The sequence below is a fragment of the Salmo salar genome, chromosome ssa01, assembly GCF_905237065.1.
Source record: "Salmo salar chromosome ssa01, Ssal_v3.1, whole genome shotgun sequence".
NCBI lineage: Eukaryota > Metazoa > Chordata > Actinopteri > Salmoniformes > Salmonidae > Salmo > Salmo salar.
In genome coordinates this window covers 42,729,166-42,754,634 of record NC_059442.1, presented here as the reverse complement: position 1 = coordinate 42,754,634, position 25,469 = coordinate 42,729,166, and the positions used below count along the sequence as shown (strand labels likewise).

General features: G+C 41.2%; 2 protein-coding genes across 2 annotated transcripts in view; both read right to left on the bottom strand.

The window, feature by feature from the left end:
• Positions 1 to 7,064: 7,064 nt before the first annotated feature.
• tmem229b (transmembrane protein 229B) lies at positions 7,065 to 21,940 on the bottom strand. Its single transcript, XM_014195496.2, has 2 exons — positions 21,608 to 21,940; positions 7,065 to 9,994 (listed from the first exon to the last, which is right to left on the bottom strand). The coding sequence occupies exon 2, from the start codon at positions 9,784 to 9,786 to the stop codon at positions 9,241 to 9,243; it is 546 nt and encodes a 181-aa protein (XP_014050971.1). The 5' UTR covers positions 9,787 to 9,994; positions 21,608 to 21,940; the 3' UTR covers positions 7,065 to 9,240.
• A 1,353-nt stretch (positions 21,941 to 23,293) lies between these two features.
• The window catches only part of mta1 (metastasis associated 1), a 42,389-nt gene continuing 40,213 nt past the window's right edge, over positions 23,294 to 25,469 (bottom strand). The window contains exons 16-17 of the mRNA XM_014195485.2: positions 24,228 to 24,366; positions 23,294 to 23,999 (exon numbers count right to left, since the gene is read on the bottom strand). Of these exons, the coding sequence (XP_014050960.1) occupies positions 24,263 to 24,366 (104 nt within the window). The 3' untranslated portion in view covers positions 23,294 to 23,999; positions 24,228 to 24,262. The remainder of the gene's footprint in view (positions 24,000 to 24,227; positions 24,367 to 25,469) is intronic.

Below are 25,469 nucleotides of genomic sequence, written 5' to 3'. Positions count from 1 at the left end.
AGCCATTTGCTCTCGGGGTGGCGGATCATGTGTAGACAATGTGCTGTTGCTTTTGTGCTCATGTATAGAGTGCAATAGTAATCGTGTCTTTTTGTAGACACTAACGGAGGCTAACTCCGCCATGTCTTGTTGGACAAACCCTATGAGGAAATGTTGGGATAATTGCAGAAAAAAAAGGTCTGTGATACACAGGCTTAAGAGATATTATACGTTTTGTTCTATGACGTAATCTTCATCTGCTAACATCCCTTTTTGTGAGTTTGAAAGCATTTATATAATTGAAACAAGCATATAAATCACATAAAGGCTTCATAATTCATAAAGGTCATGTTAACTGACTGATATTATCTCAAATTTGATTTTCGCCGCATATACCAAAACCCTATTGTTTCCCCATTAATTTCCCCCAACAAACCAGATGTAGAAAATGCTAATTAATGTCTGTTTTTTGGGACTACAAGCTGGCGAGCTATATTAGACTAGTATGAGTTTTTCTGAAGTTCTTGCCGTGTTTGGTCGTTTTGCTAAGGTAACCTAAGTCTAATCCTTTTTTGTCTGGTCTTTTTTTTTAACTACAACCATTTTTGCCCTGAACTTCTGGACTATACATTTGCAAATATCGTCATACCTTTTGCACAGTGGGCTTAAATAAAAACTGATTTTTTTTCAACCATCTGCTCCAAAACCCAGCATTCCACTGGCATCTTCTGACAAGACAGGCACACTGATCTCATTACTTTGTAGTGAGAGAGTGACACCATGTGACAGGATAATATCACTGCAACACTACAGAAAGGTGGGTGAGAAATGAGAAATAATAGTAGCTCACTAGTAAAGTGCATCATCATCACTGCCCTCTGCTTTGTCCTACTGACATGCAGTAGGCCTAGGGTTTCTATATTGGGATGTAAAATATGGCTGGTCTGGCTTATCCCCGTTACCCTCTGTGTGTTTTAATGTGTTTACCTGGCTTGCACACACAGTGGACTTCGTCTGACTACTAACAGAGGAGAAGGAGACAGAGGTTAGCTGAAGGGGCCTGTCGGTTTCATATAGCATCAATATTGTTAATGATTTCTCTACCCTTGTTAAGCATATGTACATTTACTGTACAGCCAAATGGTAATTTGTAAGTCCGAAAACCAGCTTTTTTAAATCAAATAAATAAGTTTATTCCAAAGATTTGTTACAAATTAAACACAATAAATACACACTTGAAATGTATGATACAATACAGTGCAGTGTTTTCACTAAACATTTGTAAAAAAAACAATAATTAAAACAAATAAATCATTTCAGAGACTGATCAAACCAAGAATATAGACAACTTGGTTTTGGAAGATTTACAACTGATAACGTTCTGACATGCATGAGTCTTAGATTTACGTGGTGAGAGATCAGAAACAGCCTCTCTCTCAGCGTCACTAAACATGCAAACATACACACACACACACACACACACACACACACACACACACACACACACACACACACACACACACACACACACACACACACACACACACACACACACACACACACACACAGTTCTCATTTATAACTGAAAATATTCATTTCAAAATGCTACAGTATATATGTATTTTCAGAAATGTTGGTCAATTACTGTTTAAAGAAATGATGAAAGAGATTGGTGTGTTTTTCTCACTGTCTAATCATGGCATGGGGTTGTTCAATGACAGACATCTATTTGTTTAAAATCTATCACTTGATGGTTTCATTTCAGAGACAAGTAATCAAGTTTGGTTCCTAAATGCTATATATATCCGCCTCACTCTCAAGAGAAATAAGTAGTACTGCTAGGTTTTACAAAGTCAAATGTAACAAATAACTACATTTTTAATAAAGAAATGTACAAATGACAGAGCTGGCCGTAAGTATTCAGACCCCTTGACTTTTTCCACATTTTGTTACGTTACAGCCTTATTCTAAAATGGAGTAAATCAAAAAAATCTTCATCAAATCTACACACAATACCCCATAATGACAAAGCGAAAAACAGGTTGTTACAAATAATGGAACATTTAATTTGTTTTAAACAGAAATACCTTATTTACATAAGTATTCAAACCCTTTGCTATAAGACTCGAAATTGAGCTCAAGTGCATCCTGTTTCCATTGAACGTCCTTCAGATGTTTCTACAACTTGATTAGAGTCCACCTGTGGTAAATTTAATTGATTGGACATGACAGGCACACACCTGTCTATATAAGGTCCCACAGTTAGCAGTGCATATCAGAGCAAAAACCAAGCCATGAGGTTGAAAAGAATTGTCCGTAGAGCTCCGAAACAGGATTCTGTCGAGGCACAGATCTGGGGAAGGGTACCAAAACATTGATGCAGCATTGAAGGTCCCAAAGAACACAGTGGTCTCCATCATTCTTAAATGGAAGAAGATTGGAACCACCAAAACTCTTCCTAGAGCTGGCCGCCCGGCAAAACTGAGTAATCGGGGGAAAAAGGCCTTAGTCAGGGAGGTGACCAAGAACCTGATTGTCACTCTGACAGAGCTCCAGAGTTCCTCTGTGGAGATGGGAGAACCTTCCAGAAGGACAACCAATCAGGCCTGGTAGAGTGGCCAGATGGAAGCCACTCCTCAGTTAAAGGCACATGACAGCCCGCTTGGAGTTTGCCAAAAGGTACCTAAAGACTCAGACCATTTCAAAAAAATGTTAACCTGTTGGGGATAGGGGGCAGTATTTGCACGGCCGGATAAAAGAACGTACCCGATTTAATCTGGTTACTACTCCTGCCCAGTAACTAGAATATGCATATAATTGTTTGATTTGGATAGAAAACATCCTAAAGTTTCTAAAACTGTTTGAATGGTGTCTGTGAGTATAACAGAACTCATTTGGCAGGCCAAAACCTGAGAAGATTCCAAACAGGAAGCGCTCTCTCTGACTATTTCTTGGCCTTCTTGATCATCTCTATCCAAAACAGGGGATCTCTGGCATAACGTGACATTTTGTAACGCTCCCATAGGCTCTCAGAAGGCGCCAGAACGTTGAATGGTGACTTTGCAGGCCATGGCTGAAAAACAGTAGCGCATTTGGATAGTGGTCGATCTGAGAACAATGAGACTGGGGCGCGTGCACGAGCCGACACCATGTTTTTATTTTTTTCGTCTTTGAACGAAAACAGGGTTTCCCGGTCGGAATATTATCGCTTTTTTACAAGAAAAATCGCATAAAAATTGATTTTAAACAGCGTTTGACATGCTTCGAAGTACGGTAATGGAATATTTTTTGTCACGAAACGCGCCGGGCGCGTCACCCTTCTTTACCCTTCGGATAGTGTCTTGAACGCACGAACAAAACGCCGCTATTTGGATATAACTATGAATTATTTGGAACCAAACCAACATTTGTTATTGAAGTAGAAGTCCTGGGAGTGCATTCTGACGAAGAACAGCAAAGGTAATCCAATTTTTCTAATAGTAAATCTGAGTTTGGTGAGTACCACACTTGGTGGGTGTCAAAATAGCTAGCCCGTGATGGCCGGGCTATCTACTCAGAATATTGCAAAATGTGCTTTCACCGAAAAGCTATTTTAAAATCGGACACCGCGATTGCATAAAGGAGTTCTGTATCTATAATTCTTAAAATAATTGTTGTGTTTTTTGTGACCGTTTATCGTGAGTAATTTAGTAAATTCACCGGAAGTGTTCGGTGGGAATGCTAGTCACATGCTAATGTAATAAGCTGGTTTTTTATATAAATATGAACTTGATTGAACAAAACATGCATGTATTGTATAACATAATGTCCTAGGAGTGTCATCTGATGAAGATCATCAAAGGTTAGTGCTGCATTTAGCTGTAGTTTGGGTTTATGTGACATTATATGCTAGCTTGAAAAATGGGTGTCTGATTATTTCTGGCTGGGTACTCTGCTGACATAATCTAATGTTTTGCTTTCGTTGTAAAGCCTTTTTGAAATCGGACAGTGTGGTTAGATTAACGAGAGTCTTGTCTTTAAAATGGTGTAAAATAGTCATATGTTTGAGAAATTGAAGTAATAGCATTTCTAAGGTATTTGAATATCGCGCCACGGGATTCCACTGGCTGTTGAGTAGGTGGGACGCAAGCGTCCCACTGGCCCAGAGAGGTTAAATGTAACCTTTATTTAACTATACAAGTCAGTTAAGAACAAATTCTTATTTACAATGACGGCCTAACCCTAACCCAGACGACTCTGGGTCAATTGTGCGCCGCCCCATGGAACTCCCAATCACAGCCCAGGATCGAACCAGGGTCAGTAGGGACGCCTCTAGCCCTGTGATGCAGTGCCTTAAACCGCTGCGCCACTCTCTGGTCTGATGAAACTAAAATTGAACTCTTTGGCCTGAATGCCAAGCGTCACACCTGGAGGAAACCTGGCACCAACCCTACGGTGAAGCATGGTGGTGGCAGCATCATGCTGTGGGAATGTTGTTCAGTGGCTGGGACTGGGAGACTAGTCAGGATCAAGACAAAGATGAACTGAGCAAAGTACAGAGAGATCCTTGACAAAACCCTGCTCCAGAGTGCTCAGGACCTCAGACTTGGGTGAAGGTTCACCTTCCAAAAGGACAATGACCCTAAGCACACAGCCAAGACAACGCAGGAGTAGCTTCGGGACAAGTCACTGAATGTCTTTGAGTGGCCCAGCCAGAGACCGGACCTGAACCCGATCGAACATCTCTGGAGAGACCTGAAAATACAGTTTACGGAAGTTTACATACACCTTAGCCAAATACATTTAAACTCAGTTTTTCACAATTCCTGACATTTAATTCTACTAAAAATTCCCTGTCTTAAGTCAATTAGGATCACCACTTTATTTTAAGAATGTGAAATGTCAGAATAATAGTAGAGAGAATGATTTATTTCAGCTTTTATTTATTTAATCAAATTCCCAGTGGGTCAGAAGTTTACATACGCTAAATTAGTATTTGGTAGCAGTGCCTTTAAATTGTTTAACTTGGGTCAAACGTTACAGGTAGCCTTCCACAAGCTTCCCACAATAAGTTGGGTGAATTTTGTCCCATTCCTCCTGACAGAGCTGGTGTAACTGAGTCAGGTTTGTAGGCCTCCTTGCTCGCACATGCTTTTTCAGTTCTGCCCACCAATTTTCTATGGGATTGAGGTCAGGGCTTTGTGATGGCCACTCCAATACCTTGATTTTGTTGTCCTTAAGCCATTTTGCCACAACTTCGAAAGTATGCTTGGGGTCATTGTGCATTTGGAAGACACATTTGCGACCAAGCTTTAACTTCCTGACTGATGTCTTGAGATGTTGCTTCAATATATCCACATATTTTCCCTCCTCATGATGCCATCTATTTTGTGAAATGCACCAATCCCTCCTGGAGCAAAGCACCCCCACAACATGATGCTGCCACCCCCGTGCTTCACGGTTGGGATGGTGTCCCTCGACTTGCAAGCCTCCCCCTTTTTCCTCCGAACATAACCATGGTCATTATGGCCAAACAGTTCTATTTTTGTTTCATCAGACCAGAGGACAGTTGCAAACCGTAGTCTGGCTTTTTTATGGCGGTTTTGGACCAGTGGCTTCTTCCTTGCTGAGAGGCTTTTCAGGTTGTGTCGATATAGGACTCATTTTACTGTGGATATTGATACTTTTGTACCTGTTTCCTCCAGCATCTTCACAAGGTCCTTTGCTGTTGTTCTGGGATTGATTTGCACTTTTCGCACCAAATATGTTCATCTCTAGGAGACAGAACGCGTCTCCTTCCTGAGCGGTATGACAGCTGCGTGGTCCCATGGTGTTTACACTTGCGTACTATTGTTTGTACAGATGAACTTGGTACCGTCGGGCGTTTGGAAATTGCTCCCAATGATGAACCAGACTTGTGGAGGTCTACAATTTTTTTCTGAGGTCTTGGCTGAGTTCTTTTGATTTTCCCATGATGTCAAAGCAAAGAGGCACTGAGTTTGAAGGGAGGCCTTGAAATACATCCACAGGTACACCTCCAATTAACTCAAATTTTCTGGAATTTTCCAAGCTGTTTAAAGGCACAGTCAACTTAGTGCATGTAAACTTCTGACCCACTGGAATTGTGATACAGTGAATTATAAGTGAAATAATCTGCCTGTAAACAATTGTTGCAAAAATGACTTGTGTCATGCACAAAGTAGATGTCCTAACCAACTTGCCAAAACTATAGTTTGTTACCAAGATATTTGTGGAGTGGCTGAAAAATGAGTTTTAATGACTCCAAGGAAAGTGTATGTAAACTTCCGACTTCAACTGTAGCTGTGCAGCAACGCTCCCCATCCAACCTGACATAACTTGAGAGGATCTGCAGAGAAGAATGGGAGAAACTCCCCAAATACAGGTGTACTAAGCTTGTAGCGTCATACCCAAGAAGAGTCGATGCTCTAATCGCTGCCAAAGGTGCTTCAACAAAGTACTGAGTAAAAGGTCTGAACACTTATGTAAATGTGATATTTCAGTGTTAAATTTTGTATAAAATACAAAAAAGTTCTAGCAACCTGTATTTGCTTTGTCATTATAGGGTAGTGTGTGTAGATTGATGAGGGGAAAACTATTTAATCAATTTTAGAATAAGGCTGTAACGTAACAAAATGTGGAAAAAGTCAAGGGGTCTGAACACTTTCCGAATGCAGTGTATTTAAACAAAAGTTGTTTAAAATGATTCGATACAGTAATAAGACATTTGACATTTTAGTCATTTAGCAGATGGACTTGTACTAAGTGCATTCATCTTAAGATAGCTTGATGAGACAACCACATATCATAATCAAAAATACAGGAAACAAACATTCCATTGAGTGTAGAAAACATAGGGAACATGAGATTGACTGACCAGGAGAATCCAGGTGAAAGCTATGATCCCTGTTACGTCAGCTGTAAAATCCACTTCAATCAGTGTCGATGAAGGGGAGGAGATGGGTTAAAGAATTATTTTAAAGCCTTGAGACAATTGAGACATGGATTGTGTATGTGTGCCATTCAAAGGGTGAATGGGCAAGACAAAATATTTAAGTGCCTTTGAACGGGATATGGTAGTAGGTGCCAGGTGCACCGGTTTGAGTGTGTCAAGAACTGCAACACTGCTGGGTTTTTCACGCTCAACAATTTCCCGTGTGTATCAAGAACGGTCTGCCACCCAAAGGACATCCAGCCAACTTGACACAACTGTGGGAAGCATTGGAGTCAATATCCCTGTGGAACGCTTTCGACACCTTGTAGAGTCCATACCCAAAATAATTGAGGCTGTTCTGAGGGGAAAAGGGGGTGCAACTCAATATTAATATATAACTCACAGTATAGTTTTGCAACAAAACAAAAAATTCATACACATATCTATGAATAAAAACATTTGAGAACAGTAATATTTTACACATGAAGGTACCCATAAGCAATCCTTTCTGATGAAAAAAACACAAATGTAAAAAATTGGTGGATATAGCGTTTTGAAAATAAACACTTCAATTGAATCATCAACGCAGTGCATTTTTGAATAAAGACATTATCTGCACAAAGTTATATACTGGTAGACAGTAGTCAAACTATAGACTTCTATGTTGACTCAAGGATTCATATAATCATTGGTTAAAGGCCCAATGCAGTCAAAAATGTGATATCCTGTGTTTTATATATATTTTCACACTATGAGACTGGAATAATACTGTGAAAATGTGAAAATTATGATAATGCCCTTTTAGTGTAAGATATGTTTGAAAAGACTGGCTGAATTTCTTGTCTGTTTTGGTGGGATAGAGTTTTGGCCCTCCAACGTGACATCACCAGGTGGTAAATTAGTTAATAAACCAATAAGAACAGCTAGTTTTCAGTTTTCCACTCCCCACTCAGACCACTCCCAGACAGTCCTAGCTAAATTCTTGCTTGAGAAATTACTCTTTACTCCTCCACTGAGAAGCTTGTTTTGTTTCTTTTTGACCATTTTCATTCAAAGCGATCACAGTAAGGTACTTAATGGTTACTCAGAAATGATTTGATATTGAGATAAAAACAGCTGCAATGGGCCTTTAATGTATTGCTTTTGAATCCCCTTTGTGGTTTGAGATACACATTATTTTGCATTATCAAAACAGTACCAGAGGCCATAAAGCAAGGGCCATTATAGGGAAAAACCAAAGATATATCTGGGAGGAATACAGCTCCTATAGTCCTATTTTTGAGACTTCAGATTAAGCTTTCAGATGCAGTATCATCTCAAGTCCACAAGGCAGCAGCAGCAGCTCTTTCAGTGTGGTGACAACATCCTTGGCTAATAGTGAATGATTACATCACATGAAAATCAGAAATCCTGATTTGGGATTTGTCTTTCATTTGGAAGAACAGATATACAGTAGAAATAGCACACAATTCATTGAGTAAGTTACCTGAGACCTAATTTCTCAATAGGCAAATAGCTTATGAGTAAACAGACTACAGTGCATACAGAACTTTTGGGGTAAACACCTCCCTCATGCATTTCCAAGTATTGTGGGTTATCACTAACTGTAGAAAATCATTCTCCATGACAATGAATTATGAACATATTGCATATAGCACCTTATTCAGATTTCTTTTGAAGCTATACAGATATACAGTACTTATGTATTTAATACAATGTTTTAGTGCTTGAGTGGGATTCCAGAGTGATTCAGATTCAGTGGCCTTTTCTCAATTGGACATGCTCAACTCCTGTGTCCTCTCTCCTCCGTCCTCTCTGGCCTCCTTTTGAAAAAGGTCAAAGGTAATTGTGGAGAGGTGGTGAGGAGAGGGAATGTGGATGAAAATGCACTTGTATGAAATGAGACTCTCCTTCTCCCATCATGAGTCAATCAAGAAAATTACTTTTGAAGGGTGGAATCCCCAAATAAATGTATAAAGTGATCAAAACAAATGTAGCCAGTCGTGCAAGACATTTTGTAGATAAATGGATAAGTAGCATATCGTTTTTAAATGTTTGCATGATTTTCTCCTTTGAGAAAAAAATTGCTGATTCAAAGCGGGTATGGCAGATTTCAAAACTCTTCCGCAAAGGACTCAGGTATGATACACTTGTGCTTCCTTGCCAAAAGGAGGCTACCGAGGAGGGGAGGACTGTCTTCCATTTTTCTACTAACAAATTGACACTCTCCTCGACCACTTATCGGTTTCCAGGTCACAGAAGAGAGAGGGCAGAGGTGCGAGGGTGGAGGATGGACTTTTCCCAAATTAGGAAATGCCCTTGTTCTTTGATCAGTCCAATTTAAGAGAGCAGTTGGCTCCTCTTTGTTCGCCCCACGCTTTCCTTCGTCCTCCCCCGCCTGCATCCGACTGGTCCCCTTCCACCCTGTCCATCCGTAAACGCAGCGTGTTGCGTATAACCAGTCGCTCCGTCATGAAAGATGCACAAAACCAGGGCAGGGCGTACTCCGCTGTGATCAACCCCATAAAGTTATACTGAAAATGGGAATAATCCCAGGGACAGGCATCGAACTGGGTCAACAACAGCCCTGTACCGAACTCCCAGATGTACGTCCATAGGGTATAGATGAGGCATCGCAGCAGCACGGGGCAGCGGAGAGCTCGGAGGGCCAGGTACATGTGCTCCACGATGAGGATGCAGGTCCCGTAGATTAGCAGAGCCCATACACTGGTCACACCAGGGAACTTCCAGTTGCGGTTGACCACGAACTCCCAGGCGGCGGTGAACATGACCTCGCAGAAGTAGCCGTGGATGGCGTACAGGTACCAGCGAGACAGGACCGTCAGAGGCACTGGTGAGGGTGCCGGGGTTGCCATTGCGGTGGATGCGATTTGGAATTACGCCCTCGTGATAAGGAAGTCCTCCCTAAGAGTTGTAAGCCCAAATGTCGCCCTCAGACCACAAGGATTTCCTCTTGGTCTAATGGTTGGTTTGGCGTGCCATACTGTAGGTCTAGTTCAACGACACCCGTTACACCATGGTGACGGCCCCTCGCTCTTTATCTAGTGGAGGAGAAACGTAGGTCTGTAAGGGAGAAAGGAGAGAAAAGTGAGTTAGTCAGTTTGGTGTTATAGAACGAGAGACAGCTGGAGTACCTCTGCTACCTCAAATGCCTACCTTATGCATGTGAGGCAAAGGAAAGTGTTTCATAAGGGCAATGCTACACTCTTAGAAAATAAAAAGGTGCTAAGTAGAACCATACAGGCCTCTGGTTTGTCCCTATAGGGGAACCCTTTGCATAGGGTTCTATCTAGAGCACTCTATACAGGGTTCTTCAAAGAACAACCTGTACATAGTTCTACCTAGAACCCTCTATGAAGGCTTCTGCATAGAACCATCTATGAAGGGTTCTACCGAGAACCCTTTCATCTTTGGACGGTTCTTCCTAGAACCCTCTATGAATGGTTCCACCAGCCTTATTAGCCTTTAAATGTTATTATTTATGACAATAAATTACATATATCATATGGCCTTTTTTAGGGCCTATTTATACCCTAAGCCTGCTGGCTTGTAAAGGGATGTGTAATTCCTATCGGAACCCAGACAGAATTGGGATATCCAACAAGTGGAATTGTTAATCAAGCCAGAGTAAGGAAGACTGAATACTGAGACTAACCCAATCATTTAAACTGGAACAACCACCTCAGTAACGGGTGCAATAAATCCAACAGATTGGATTAGTTTAGAAAACTGTGTTATTTATCTTTGTGTAGCATACAAATGTATCAACCATCAATGTACATGCAAAAATACTGATATTATAGTAAAATAAACAATTCTGAAAATCTCCCTGCAATAGAGCATGCTGGGAAATATTATATATGTTTCTATGTAGAACCCTTCTTGCCTTCTAAAGAATCATCAAAGAACCTTTTCTTCCAAAAACGGTTCTCAGGATGTTAAAGGTTCTAGGTAGAACCCTTTACATTCCAAAAAGGGATATTCTGATCAAAACAGAACCCTATCCCTCTGCAAATAACTGTTTTGGAACCCTTTTTTCTAAGAGTATATGGAAACTACACAGACTGCTAAAGATTAACCTTCAGATGACTTGAGGCCTCTTAGATATCCCTTCCAACATTTTTGGCTGCTGGTACAAAGTCTTAAACTGACCACTTGACATTTGAATTAACGTCAGCTTGCATTTCTTTCCATGTCAGTTTGCAATATTAGAACCCGTGAGAATCAACGACTGATCATAAAGGAGTAAGTTGAAGTGGCCTCTAGAGTCTGATCTTGGGTCAGTTTCGTATTTCCCCCACTAGTGGTTAAGGTTAGGATTTGTCGTGGATCTGTAACTAGGGAAAACTTTACTCCTCAGCAATCATAATGTTGTATCAGCCACACAATGCCATTACATCACAAGTGATATCGGGGGTCAGACTAACACAATGCTATCACATGTAGAGAGAGTTAGAATAGCCCCCCATGATCTGTGTGCATCATGTGCCCTTGCTTTCTGTAGTGTAAATCCCCAGGTCAGAGCAAAGACTATATAAATAACGGGGGCAAGGCCAGGCACAGGCAGTAAGCACCACTGGTATCAAGTGTCTGGAGGCTCTAGCAGGAATGCCATCTCTCAACCACTCTGTCATAGTATATAACCTCTTCCCAAGGCCCCATTGGTTTGACAGAAAGCCTAAAGTATAGAAAGATTCTATAGTATTTACAGTATGTCTGAATCTGATTGAGACCACTGCATAGGCCTACTGACATCGGAAAATGGAACCAGAGGTCAAAAACTTTCAGAGCTAACAGTTACAAAAAATAAACACAGTGTACAGTGAATGTATGCATTCACTACTGTAAGTCGCTCTGGATAAGAGCGTCTGCTAAATGACTAAAATGTAAATGTACAAAACATCAAGAACATCTGTTCTTTCCATGACATAGACTGACCAGGTGAATCCAGGTCAAAGCTATGATCCCTTATTGATTTAAGTACCTTTATGATTGCTGGTAGTAGGTGACAGGTGCACTGGCTTGTGTCGAGAATTGCAACACTGCTGGGTTTTTCACACTCAACAGTTTCCTGTGTGTATCAAGAATGGTCCACCACCCAAAGGACATCCAGACAATTTGACACATCTGTGGGAAGCATTAGAGTTAACATGGTCCAGCATCCCTGTGGAACGCTTTCGGCACCTTGTAGAGTCCATGCCAAAATGAATTGAGGCTGTTCTGATATTAGGAATGTGTTCCTAATGTTTGGCATACTCAGAGTATATATAGTTCTGTAAATATTAGTAAGTAAAAGGAGACAATTGTTTCATAATAGTCAAGCTTGTAGTTCACAATCATCAAAGGGGATGATTGTGGACTACAGGAAAAGGAGGACCGAGCACGCCCCCATTTTCATCGACGTGGCTGCGGTGGAGCAGGTTGAGAGCTTCAAGTTCCTTGGTGTCCACATCACCAACAAACTAACATGGTCCAAACACACCAAGACAGTCATGAAGAGGGCACAACAAAACCTATTCTCCCTCAGGAGACTGAAAAGATTTAGCATGGGTCCTTAGATGCTCAAAAGGTTCTACAGCTGCACCATCGAGAGCATCCTGACGGGTTGCATCACTGCCTGGTATGGCAACTGCTCGGCCTCCGACCGCAAGGCACTACATAGGGTAGTGCGTACGGCCCAGTACATCACTCGGGCCAAGCTTCCTGCCATCCAGGACCTCTATACCAGGCAGTGGCAGAGGAAGGCTCTAAAAATTGTCAAAGACTCCAACCACCCTAGTCATGGACTGTTCTCTCTGCTACCGCACAGCAAGCGGTACCGGAGCGCCAAGTCTAGGTCCAAGAGACTTCTTAACAGCTTCTACCCCCAAGCCATGAGACTCCTGAACAGCTAATCAAAGGGCTAACCAGACCCCTATTTTACGCTGCTGCTACTCTGTTTATTATCTCTGCATAGTCACTTTAACTCTACCTACATGTACATATTACCTCAATTACCTCGACTAACCGGTGCCCCCGCACATAGACTCTGTACCGGTACCCCCTGGTGATAGCCTCGCTACTGTTATTTTACTGCTGCTGTTTAATTATTTGTTACTTTTATTGTCTATTGTTTACTTATCTATTTTCACTTTTTTTTCTTAAAACTTCTTAAAGCATTGTTGGATAAGGGCTTGTAAGTAAGCATTTCACTGTAAGGTTGTATTCGGCGCATGTGACAAAATAAAATTTGAAGATTATACATCCAACCGTAATACAATAGTACAATTAAATCCTATCAGGGAGAGGTTGTGAGTGTGACCATATACAGCAGAAGCTGGTTTGGCGAAGTGGGCAGAGAGCCAGGCTGGGGAGGATTTCCTAACAAGGAACAAGGAACAACTGGGCCAGGAGACTGGACTGACCTGCCGCAACCCTGTTTTCCTCACCTTCACACTCTTCCTGGCTCCCTCTCTCTCACCCTGTCTTGCCCCACTGGATCCTAACTCCTGCTCCCTTGAATTCACCTGAACTCCTTCTAGTTCCGCACTCTCTCTCCCTCGCTCACCCACCGACTCCCTCCCTCTCTCACCCCATGCCCTCCCTCCTCTCCCCACACCCTCTCTCACCCCATAGCCCCACTTCCTCTCTGCCTCACCCCTGCTGCCTCTAAAACATTCATAACGTCCCTACCACCACAGTGTCACCTGACCCACACCCTAACACCCTTTAGCATGCCTCTGTAGCCCAGCTTGACCCAGAGCTAAAGCCTGACATACAGTGGCTTGCGAAAGTATTCACTCCCCTTGGCACCCCCCAAAGTCAATACTTTGTTAGAGCCACCCTTTGCAGGAATTACAGCTGCAAGTCTCTTGGGGTATGTCTCTATAAGCTTGGCACATCTAGCCACTGGGAGTTTTGCCCATTCTTCAAGGCAAAACTGCTCCTTCAAGTTGGATGGGTTCCGCTGGTGTACAGAAATCTTTAAGTCATACCACAGATTCTCAATTGGTTTGAGGTCTGGGCTTTGACTAGGCCATTCCAAGACATTTAAATGTTTCCCCTTAAACCACTCGAGTGTTGCTTTAGCAGTGTGCTTAGGGTCATTGTCCTGCAGGAAGGTAAACCTCCATCCCAGTCTCAATGTGACTTCTGTGACTTCTGAAGATAATTGGTTGCACCAGATCTTATTTAGGGGCTTCATAGCAAAGGGGGTGAAGACATATGCACGCACCACTTTTCCATTTTGTTTTTTTAAACAAGTAATTTTTTTTCATTTCACCAATTTGGACTATTTTGTGTATGTCCATTACATGAAATCCAAATAAAAATCTATTTAAATTCCAGGTTGTAATGCAACAAATAGGAAAAATGCCAAAGGAGATGAATACTTTTGCAAGGCACTGTAGTGTGCAAGGCAAGTAGTGACCTGAAACTGTTGTTGTTGTTGATGATGATTATGATGTTGTTTTGTTGTAGGTCCTCTCCAGTGGTAGAAAAAGTACCAAATTGTCATACTTGAGTAAAAGTAATGATACCTTTATAGAAAATGACTCAAGTAAAAGTCACCCAGTAAAATCCTATTTGATTAAAAGTCTAAAAGTATTTGGTTTAAAATATTCTTAACCTCCCTGGGCACTTCAATTTCTCAAACATATGACTATTTTACACCATTTGAAAGATAAGACTCTTGTTAATCTAACCACGTTGTCCGATTTCAAAAAGGCTTTACAGCGAAAGCAAAACATTAGATTGTCAGGAGAGTACCCTGCCAAAAATAATCACACAGCCATTTTCAAAGCAAGCATATATGTCACAAAAACCAAAACCACAGCTAAATGCAGCACTAACCTTTGATGATCTTCATCAGATGACACTCATAGGGCATTATGTTATACAATACATGCATGTTTTGTTCAATCAAGTTCATATTTATATCAAAAAACAGCTTTTTACATTAGCATGTGATGTTCAGAACTAGCATACCCACCGAAAACTTCCGGTGAATTTACTAAATTACTCATGATAAACGTTCACAAAAAACATAACAATTATTTTAAGAATTATAGATACAGAACTCCTTTATGCAATCGAGGTGTCTGATTTTAAAATACCTTTTCGGCGAAAGCACATTTTGCAATATTCTGAGTAGATAGCCCGGCCATCACGGCTAGCTAATTTGACACCCACCAAGTTTGGCCCTCACCAAACTCAGATTTACTTTAAGAAAAATTGGATTACCTTTGCTGTTCTTCGTCAGAATGCACTCCCAGGACTTCTACTTCAACAACAAATGTTGTTTTGGTTCCAAATAATCCATAGTTATATTCAAATAGCTCCGTTTTGTTCGTGCGTTCAGGTCAGTATCCGAAGGGTGACGCGCGAGCGCATTTCGTGACAAAACAAATTCAAAATATTCCATTACCGTACTTCGAAACATGTCAAACGCTGTTTAAAATCTATTTTTATGCGATTTTTCTCGTAAAATAGCAATAATATTCCAACCGGGCGACGTTGTATTCATTCAAAGGCTGAAAGAAAAACATGGCGACTTCTTGTGACCGCGCATCTCCAGTGTCATTGTCCCCAGCCTGACCAGTAACAAACAGAGCTGCTGTACTTCACCCAGAGACTGCAGACACCCCATTACACTTTCTGGCGCCTTCTGAGAGCCAATGGAAGCCTTAGAAAATGTCACGTTACAGCAGAGATGCTGTATTTTCGATAGAGATGCCACAGAAGGAGAACAAATTGTCAGACAGGGCACTTCCTGTATGGAATCTTCTCAGGTTTTGGCCTGCCATATGAGTTCTGTTATACTCACAGACACCATTCAAACAGTTTTAGAAACTTTAGAGTGTTTTCTATCCAAATCTACTAATTATATGCATATTCTCGTTTCTGGGCAAGAGTAGTAACCAGTTTAATTTGGGTACGTTTTTTATCCGGCCGTGCAAATACTGCCCCCTAGCTCCAACAGGTTAAGAATCAAAAGTAAAATGTAATTGCTAAAATACACTTAAGTATCAAAAGTAAAAGTATAAATCAGATGGCACCATTTTCTTGTTTTTCTAATTTACGGACAGCAAGGAGCACACTCCAACTTTCAGACATCATTTACAAACTCAGCATGTGTTTAGTGAGTCTGCTAGATCAGAGGCAGTAGGGATGACCAGGGATGTTCTCTTGATAAGTGTGGGAATAGAGCATTTTCCTGTCCTGCGAAGCACTCAAAATGTAACGAGTACTTTGGATATCAGGGAAAATGTATGGAATAAAAACGACATCATTTTCTTTAGGAATGTAGTAAAGTAAAGTACAGATGCCCCAAAAAACTACTTAAGTAGTACTTTCAAGTATTTTTACTTAATTAAGTACTTTACACCACTGGTCGTTTCCTACCTCCCCACCTCCCAGCTGCCATCCCTCCCTAGCATCAATGGACAGTTTTCTGACTTCTCACTGCTTTTTATTGATCATGATGATCTGTTCTTGTTATTCTATTTTTGTGCTGCCTGGCATGAGGTGTTGGGTTCTAGGTCCAGATCAATAGGAAAGACAGCTCATATGCAATTACTTCTGGACTGCCTACTGGGTCTTGGCACTGCCTCCACTCTCAGTCCCTCTGCCACCTGGGACTTCTACCTGCTTCTGTACAATGGTCTCAGAGGATGTTAGAACAGCCCATAAATAGCACTAATATCTGTTTCATACAGCTCTAATACATACTACTACGCACCAATAGAAATGTGACACAGAAGGAATGAAACAGTGATCAAGTCAGTCTGACTGTGAGAGTCATCCACTGAGAGAAATTTGCTGGGTGGATTATATAAAAAGAACCGGGTGATGCTGATGGAACAGAGAGAGAAAAATTCCGTGAGGGATTAAAACGCTCATATAACACTCCAGTAGGCAGGTTTAAAGGTTTAAACTGCTACGTATGGTCTGCGTTCCCATAATGACTCAAATATGCTACCTGTCCTAAATGATTGCACAACTATGATCTACTATTGCTAGGGATCCTCAGGAACAACCGCACAAAGTTGACAGAGGAAAGAAAGGTAAACCAACAATGTAATGTAATGTAATGATGCAAAATGTAAGGAAACTAACACTAAAGTGGAAATAACTGATTAAGTAGGCCTACGATAGTGGCTAATATTTAAAGCTGTAATATGTAACTTTTTGGGCAACCCACCCAAATGCACATAGAAATGTGTGTTATAGTTCTGTCACTCATCGAAAGCCAGTCTAAGAAGCTATATATCTGTTCTATGTGCGCTATTTCTATGCTCCCCCTTCTTAAGTTTCGTTTTTGCGTCTTTTACTTTCGGTTTTGTACACCAGCTTCAAACAGCTGAAAATATTCTATTTTGTTATGGAAAATATATCGGTTTAGATGGTACAATGATTCTCTACCCTATACTTGCTTGTTTTGTCACATAAACTGAAATTAAGCAAACTATTCAAATTTTTGCAACCAGGAAGTGGCAGAGCGATTTCTGCAAAGTGCATCTTTAACATGATACAAATGTTTAAAAATACAGTGAAAAGTCCAGGCATACAGTATAATTCAAACATTCTAGAAATCACAAATCAACTCGGTAGGTTTGGAGCTATACTGTCATTTGCGCATGGCTACAGAAGCCTATAGCTTGGGTCTCCAAATGTAATCTCTGCAAGGTTATAAAGCCAGCATTTCATAAACTTAACTGTGGAAAAGGTGATATGTTGATATGCTTCAGTTTTATGCCATATGACTGGTTTCACATTTGTCTCCAGCGATCATAAAAGGTCAGATAGATCTACAACAATTGTCATTTATATTTACAATTCCCTTATTCAAACGGTTTACTCATTTACCTAGCTCTTATCAATAGCTCTTATCAATTTGTAAATTACAGTGCATGGACAATGGTGTTTAATTTGTCAGAAAAAAATTAAGTAGGCCTAGATGTTGTTCCACTTGGAACTGACAGGTTTCTTAACCTAATGAATTGTTTCATCGCGCGTAAAGGTGGTGGAATCAGGAAGGAATTAAGTCAAGGTCTGAATATGGTGTATCTGTGACACACCTCTGCCACACCTTCATTTCTTTGATCTCCACCCCAAACGAATAGCGGGTGCATAGCATGCTATTCCCATGCTTAAGTTCAAGGTCATCAGAATACACATAGAGAGAAAAGTGCATAAAAAGGGAATTACATTCCATTTACACATGCTTAACTCGGGTCAGAATTCCCCCATTGTCCCTGTGGGTTAGTATTGGACTGACTGAGCAAACCCTTTTTTTCAATTTTCGCCTAAAATGACATACCCAAATCTAACTGCCTGTAGCTCAGGACCTGAAGCAAGGATATGCATATTCTTGATACCATTTGAAAGGAAACACTGAAATTTGTGGAAATGTGAAATGAATGTAGGAGAATATAACACATTAGATCTGGTAAAAGATAATACAAAGAAAAAAACATGTGTTTGAAACGCAAGAGAAAAAGGCCATAATGTATTATTCCAGCCCAGGCGCGATTTAGATTTTGGCCACTAGATGGCAGCAGTGTCTGTGCAAAGTTTTACACTGATCCAATGAATCATTGCATACATGTTCAAAATGTTGTGTCAAGACTGCCCAAATGTGGCTAATTGGTTTATTAATACATTTTCAAATTCATAACTGTGCACTCTCCTCAAACAATAGCATGGTATTCCTTCACTGTAATAGCTACTGTAAATTGGACAGTGCAGATAGGCAGAAAGATTGAATTCTTGTTAATCTATATCAGATATGTCTGTCCTGGGAAATGTTTTGTTACTTACAACTTCATGCTGATCACATTAGCCTACGTTAGCTCAACCGTCCCGCGGGAGGGACACCGAACCGGTAGAGGTTCATCAAAAAGCATTAAGAAGTTTCCAAAGGTAGATGCAAAAATGTGGATGGGTTTTTCTCATTACACGGTAGGCCTACTGTGTTGTCTGTATCCAAGTTAAATCTGTAATTAAATGATTTACAGAAAAGTACATCTGTGGTCTTTCTTTAATTCCCTCAATTTTAATGAAAGACCCTGGGACGTGGAGTTAATCCGAACATCTTTGTCATGTCCCTGGGATTAGGAATCTGGATGCTCAAATTGAGAGGAAAAGACTTTAAGATTTTGTTAACTCTTTAGTAGATTCACATGTGCATATCTGGAGTGAATAATTATTGCCCTTTATCAAAATACACAGGGAACAGGATGTGTAAATAAGGATTGTAGGTTGGCCGGACTCCTTGTGCAGGCCCAAGAGAGGAGTTACTGTTACCGCAGAATCACTGTGCCGGCTGCCCCACAGAGATACTAATTTTGGGGATGCCCCGCTCTCTCACTTTTGAAACTGTGACAACCTCAAATAACCTCACTGCGGCAACCCCACTGATAGTGGGAGAAATGTTGATGCCATATAGGACTGTGACGGTCATGGAATTTTGGATGACAGTAATTGGCCAGTAATAATCCTTTTTTATTTGATTTTGTGGCACATTATCTCCTCTCCTCCACTCCTGACTGCATGTGCTGCCATATACAGTGCATTCGGGAAGGATTCAGACGCCTTGACTTTTTCCACATTTTGTTACGTTACAGACATATTCTAAAATGGATTGTATTGTTTTCTTCCCCTCATCAATCTACACACAATACCCCATAATGACAAAGCAAAGACGGGTTTTTGTACATTTTTGCAAATGTATAAAACATTTAAAACTGAAATATTATATTTACATAAGTATTCAGACCCTTTACTCAGTAGTTTATTGAAGCACCTTTGGTAGCGATTACAGCCTCGAGTCTTCTTGGGTGTGACACTACAAGCTTAGTACACCTGTATTTGGGAAGTTTCCCTCATTCTTCTCTGCAGATCCTGTCAATCTCTGTCAGGTTGGATGGGGAGAGTCGCTGTTCAGCTATTTTCAGGTCTCTCCAGAGATGTTCAATCGGGTTCAAGTCCAGGCTCTGGCTGGGCCGCTCAAGGACATTCAGAGACTCGTCCGGAAGCCACTCCTGCATTGTCTTTGCAGGGTGCTTAGGGTCGTTGTCTTGTTGGAAGGTTGGAAGGTGAACCTTCGCCCCAGTCTGAGATCATGAGCACTCTGGAGATTTTCATCAAGGATCTCTCTGTACTTTGTCCGTTCATCTTTCCCTCAATCCTGACTATTCTCCCAGTGCCTGCCGCTGAAAAACATCTCCACAGCATGATTCTGCCACCAGCATGCTTCACCGTAGGGATGGTGCAAGGTTTCCTCCAGACATGATGTTTGGCATTCAGGCCAAAGAGTTCAATCTTGGTTTCATCAGACCAGAGAATGTTGTTTCTCATGGTCTGAAGAGTCCTTTAGGCAAACTCCAAGCGGGCTGTGCTTTTTACAGAGGAGCAGCTTCCGTCTGGCCACTCTACCATAAAGGCCTGATTGGTAGAGTGCTGCAGAGATGGTTGTCCTTCTGGAAGGTTCTCCCATCTCCACAGAGGAACTCTGGTGCTCTGTCAGAGTGACCATCGGGTTCTTGGTCACCTCCTTGACCAAGGCCCTTCTCCTCCGATTGCTCAGTTTGGCCAGGCGGCCAGCTCTAGAAAGAGTTTTGGTTCCAAACTTCTTCCATTTAAGAATGATGGAGACTACTGTGTTCTTTGGGACCTTCAATGCTGCAGACATTTTTTGGTACCCTTCCCCAGATCTGTGTCTCACACAATCCTGTCTCAGAGCTCTACGGACAAGTCCTTCGACCTCATGTCTTGGTTCTTGCTCTGACATGCACAGTCAACTGTGGGACCTTATGTAGAAAAAGGCTGTACGTAACAAAATGGGGAAAAAATCAAGGGGTTTGAATACTTTCAGAATGCTATGTAAATAAAACAAATAGAACAGGCACTCCCATTCAAGTCAATGATCGCATAATGAGTGGACCCGCGTCTGGCGGCCATTGCGAGTGTACCCATTGGAGCAAAGCAGAAAGTAAAAGCAGGAAGTGTACCCATCAACATGTGCTGTGATTTGTTGATTCAACTCAACTGACATTACAAAGAATACATTCCATTGCATGAGCCACGTCAGATAACATCATTTTGAATGAACATTCTACATTTCATTAAGGAGCAACAAAGTTTCATCACGTTGTTAGGGGTCCATGTTACTGCAGTAACGGACTCAACCGAATGCTTACATTTTTTAGTTCATGGGTTATTTTATTTTCATGACTTCTCATCCATAACCTTCGGTTACACGGTTATATGGTGATTGTGCCAGCCCCAGTAATGCCATAGGCTATGCCTTGCCTACTCCCCCCCCCCCCCAAATCAAATATTGATTGCTCATGTGATGCTTGGGCTGCATTTATGTTAGGCCATCCTACGGTAGCCTATGCCAATAGTACACATTTTGCATATGTATCAGTGAGTTTAAAAATGGCTAATATTATAGGAAAACATACAAATAATGGGAAACGCTCAACTGTTATAACGGCGGGAAATATGTGCTATTCATATTGTTCTCCCCATGGACAGCGCGTCAAGTGGGGCAGCAGAGTAAAAAAACAAGGAATTTAATCAACTGAATTCCTCTGCCAAAATACAGTCTGTAGCCTAGTCTAATCCCTGTCCTGTGCGGTTTCAAGTAGGCAGTAAAGTGGAACAAAAATGATATCAACCCGCACGTCTTACCGGGAGATTGTCGCCCACGGTTGTAGATTCCACGGAAATGCACCTCAGGACCAACGGTCAATGTGAAGATGTACCATCCGCAACCAGGACATCGTCTGATCGTCAGTTACAGGCTCATTCACCATTCCGGAGGGGACTACTGTCCAATGAAAATTGACACATTTTCCTTCACTGCAGTATCAGCCTGGACAGCGGCAGCAGCACATGCTGAGACAGAACGGTCCCTACTCCTGCTGTTCTTGCATCTTTCATTAACTCTTACTTCACCTCAGTGAGTAGTGGGTTTTATTGAGCTCTGGCAGAATTCAGAGCTGGGTCGTGTTCAGTAGGGAGAACCGTTTTAAAACGCAGAGGTACAGTGCTACCTGAACTTGTCCAGTAAGAACAGGTTTAGTTTCAATCTTCCATAGCTAAACGCTTTGCTACAGTGTGTCCTTCTGAAGAGGCCTTTCTACCAGGCCTTTCTACCCCAGGCAGACAGTTTCTCTTGACAATCAGTGAGGACATACAAACACACAGTACAGAGTGCATAACTAAAGCACCGTTATATGTAATACCTGTAGGAACTGAACTCACCATCTTGGCATTTCTATTGCGACGCTCTTACCAACTGAGCCACAGTTATCATAAGCATTGACCAGGTAGAAACAGCTCAGGAATTGGAGTTGCAGTTTCCATTACAAATGAAATTGACCCATTCCCTGAACCTGATATAGAGCCTTGTCTCTAAAACTGTCTGTCATTGACAAAACCCGTGTGACCTCTAAGCACTTTTGGAGGTAGTGGGCAGGGCCAAACCTCTGCAGTTCTAAAACAGTAAAAAATAAGATCTCAGCACCCAATCAGAGGTTGGATATGGCAGACTGGGTTTGTATCAGGATTGAGATCCACATATGGAGGTGGTATGGTATAAATTGGAAGTCAAAAGATCAGATTCAATATAGTTCCTATATACACCCCTATAGTAGGACTGGGAATTGCCAGGGACCTCACAATAAGACATCAAAATACTTAGGTGGAATACAATGTATTGCAATCACAGGTGGTTGGTGGCACATTAATTGGGGAGGACGGGCTCACAGTAATGGCTGGAACAGATTATTGATATGGTATCAAACGTGTTTGATGCCATTCCATTCACTCCTTTGCAGTAATTAGGAGTCATCCTCCCCTCACCAGCCTCCGGTGACTGCTATTCTATATGCATCACGATTTATCGCTCACGATTCTATGTACTGCGATTCGATAGTTCTTTTTTATTCCGATTGAATGTTCTAAACTTATTTCTCACGGTGTCTGCTGCAGCGATACAAGATGCCATGAGAAAAAAAAAGTTGGTCCATCATGGCAATAAAAGTGCTGAAAACATGTTGGCTCACCACTTATAAAGTTTGAAGCCAACCTATCGAAGGAGAAATGCTGGAGTTTTGGCACAGGTACAGCCGACCAGCGCTAGCCAACTATCCTAGCAAAAACATATCTTATAGAATCCATACTTGGGAGTCAAAGAATACATATAATATCATCATAAATAATACCGCGATCCTCTACTATATCGATTTATATTGTGCATTACTTTTAACCAGAACCCTGAGCCCCATGTAAAATTTAGGGTGCCATTTGGGACACAAACCTAGGAGTAATCCCACACAAACCTAACAGTAATCCCACACAAGGAGAAGAAAAAAAAATCAATCATCTTTTTAATTACATCATTGAAGCATAGATGCATTACTTGTGAAAAAGGTAGAAAAAACAGCATGTTTCAGTTTTTCTCAATAAGTTAAACCTCTCGGGCCAAATAGGGTCGGGCCTGCTCACAAAACATAATCAGAAAACTCTAGAAGCTTTCAAAATAATAAGTGAAACAAAAACAACCAAGGAGTTATTCTTATGTCATTGAAATGAATCTTTGTCTCCTTGTTGTGTATTTAATAAACATGTAAAAAAAAAATGCAAATGGCTTATATTACAATACAGACAGTCGTTCTTTCACCCTTTTCCACAGGGGTTTTCCACGCAACAACACCAAGAAGTTGTCATGAAACTTAAAGTTATCGTTTTTTTTAATTAACATTTAAACTGATAAGCTGTCGGGTTATACTCGGTAAAAAACAAAAAAATAATAATTATAATTACAATAATGACAGTAATAACAAGGTTAAGTAATAAACACAGTCCTGTTGAGTCAGGAAGTCTTCTGATAGGCCAAAGCCTTAGATCCATTCCCAAAGACAATTGGTCCATTGGTCTTTGACAGTTTTGCAGGCTCGTGCTGATTGGGTGAGATGATGGACAATCAATGATGGTGCTGCGGCTTTCAGCCCTCCTCCACTCAAATCCCCCCAACTCCATCTCTGGATGTGGAAAAATACATTCCCATTTCATTTACCTGGGGTAAGAAAACAAGAGGGTTTAGACTTCATCTCTTATACTCCACTATATGATTCTACTGCAGAATGCAATAAAGTACTATTTAACACTGTAAATGCATTACTTTTGGAATATCTAGTATCTTATGAGCCCATATCGACAGGACATCTTAAAGATGAAAGTCACTGAAATAACAAAATACATCAAATCAGCCAACAAATGAATCCTTGAACGAGAGGTGTCCTACCTTGTGTAAAGGTTAGAGGTTCCTGCTGTGGTCAGTCAGTCCAGTTCATGTACCTGCTGCATAGGGGCAGAGGTGGTCCGGCCTGGCTCAGCTGTCCTCTTGGCCATAATATCCCACTGAGGGGCTTTGGGCTTCATACCTAGCAGAGATGGATATTAATACACAGTCACAAGGGAAGGGCATGTGAAATTATTCCCCTATTTAAATAATATCATGATTCTCCCCCCCCCCCCCCCGGGTAGACAACTTTTTTGGAACACACAGAGACAGAGAGAGAGTAGCCAAACTTGCGCTAGTTAGACAAACTTGTTGCTGCGAAAGGTTCTCTAAATCATCATCTGGTAGTGTCGGTCTCGACTGCATCAAATCGATGTAAAGAAACTAGCTGGCTAACGTAACGAGGCTATTTTGCGGCGCTCCCCATCCTTGTCTACAACAACTCCATATTAAAACATCCTATACCGGTTGGTTGATCATTATAGCCTACTCCCTCATTTAGCCAACTGAATCCCATCATTTTAAATTCCATTTTGCAATAACACGCTACAAGTGTGAAAAGTGTGTAGGCTACCAGTACATCTTTTTGTTAAAATGGGGCACACTCATAAAAACTGTCATAAAACTGCTTTATTAAAATGTCTAATGTAATGGTCTATCCTTGTAGGCTATGTAGAAATGTCATATACATTTCATTTTAGACAAAGCCTTGTGTTATAATAGGCCTATACGGGTTTTTTTTCTTCGTAAAAATGGATACTCTTGCAAGTAATAGAATACTAACGTCTGCTCGGATACTGAAATATTCTAATACCCGTGCCCATGGCTAGCAGACACACTATCAAGACTCTAGTCTATTGTAAAGCCTCCAGCACTGAGCGACTGATGCTGATGGAGCAGCAGCATTAAAAGGTTCCCTCCTGCCCCCTGTTGGTCTTCTGTAGTACTGCATGTTCATCTGCCCTGCGCTGCAGCAAGAGAGCCACTCCACCCAGTGACACACTTCCTGTCCCAAACCCTGACCCCCACTCAAGACAGAAGGGTTTCTTATTAGATATCAGACAATTGTGTAAACAGGGCTATGATCAAACTGATCTGTTCATACAGCATATCAATTAGATTGATGGAAACTTGCTGTAGCATATTCATGTCAATAATGTAGTAGTGCAGTCCGTGACGTGTGCGTAACCACAGAGGACAAATAAATTATTTTTCCTAAATGAAAAGGAGACAGACATGAAGTGG

What these genes read in the sequence shown, in the direction of transcription:
- tmem229b (XM_014195496.2), bottom strand. Translation starts at nt 9,786, where the DNA reads ATGGCAACCCCGGCACCCTCACCAGTGCCTCTGACGGTCCTGTCTCGC.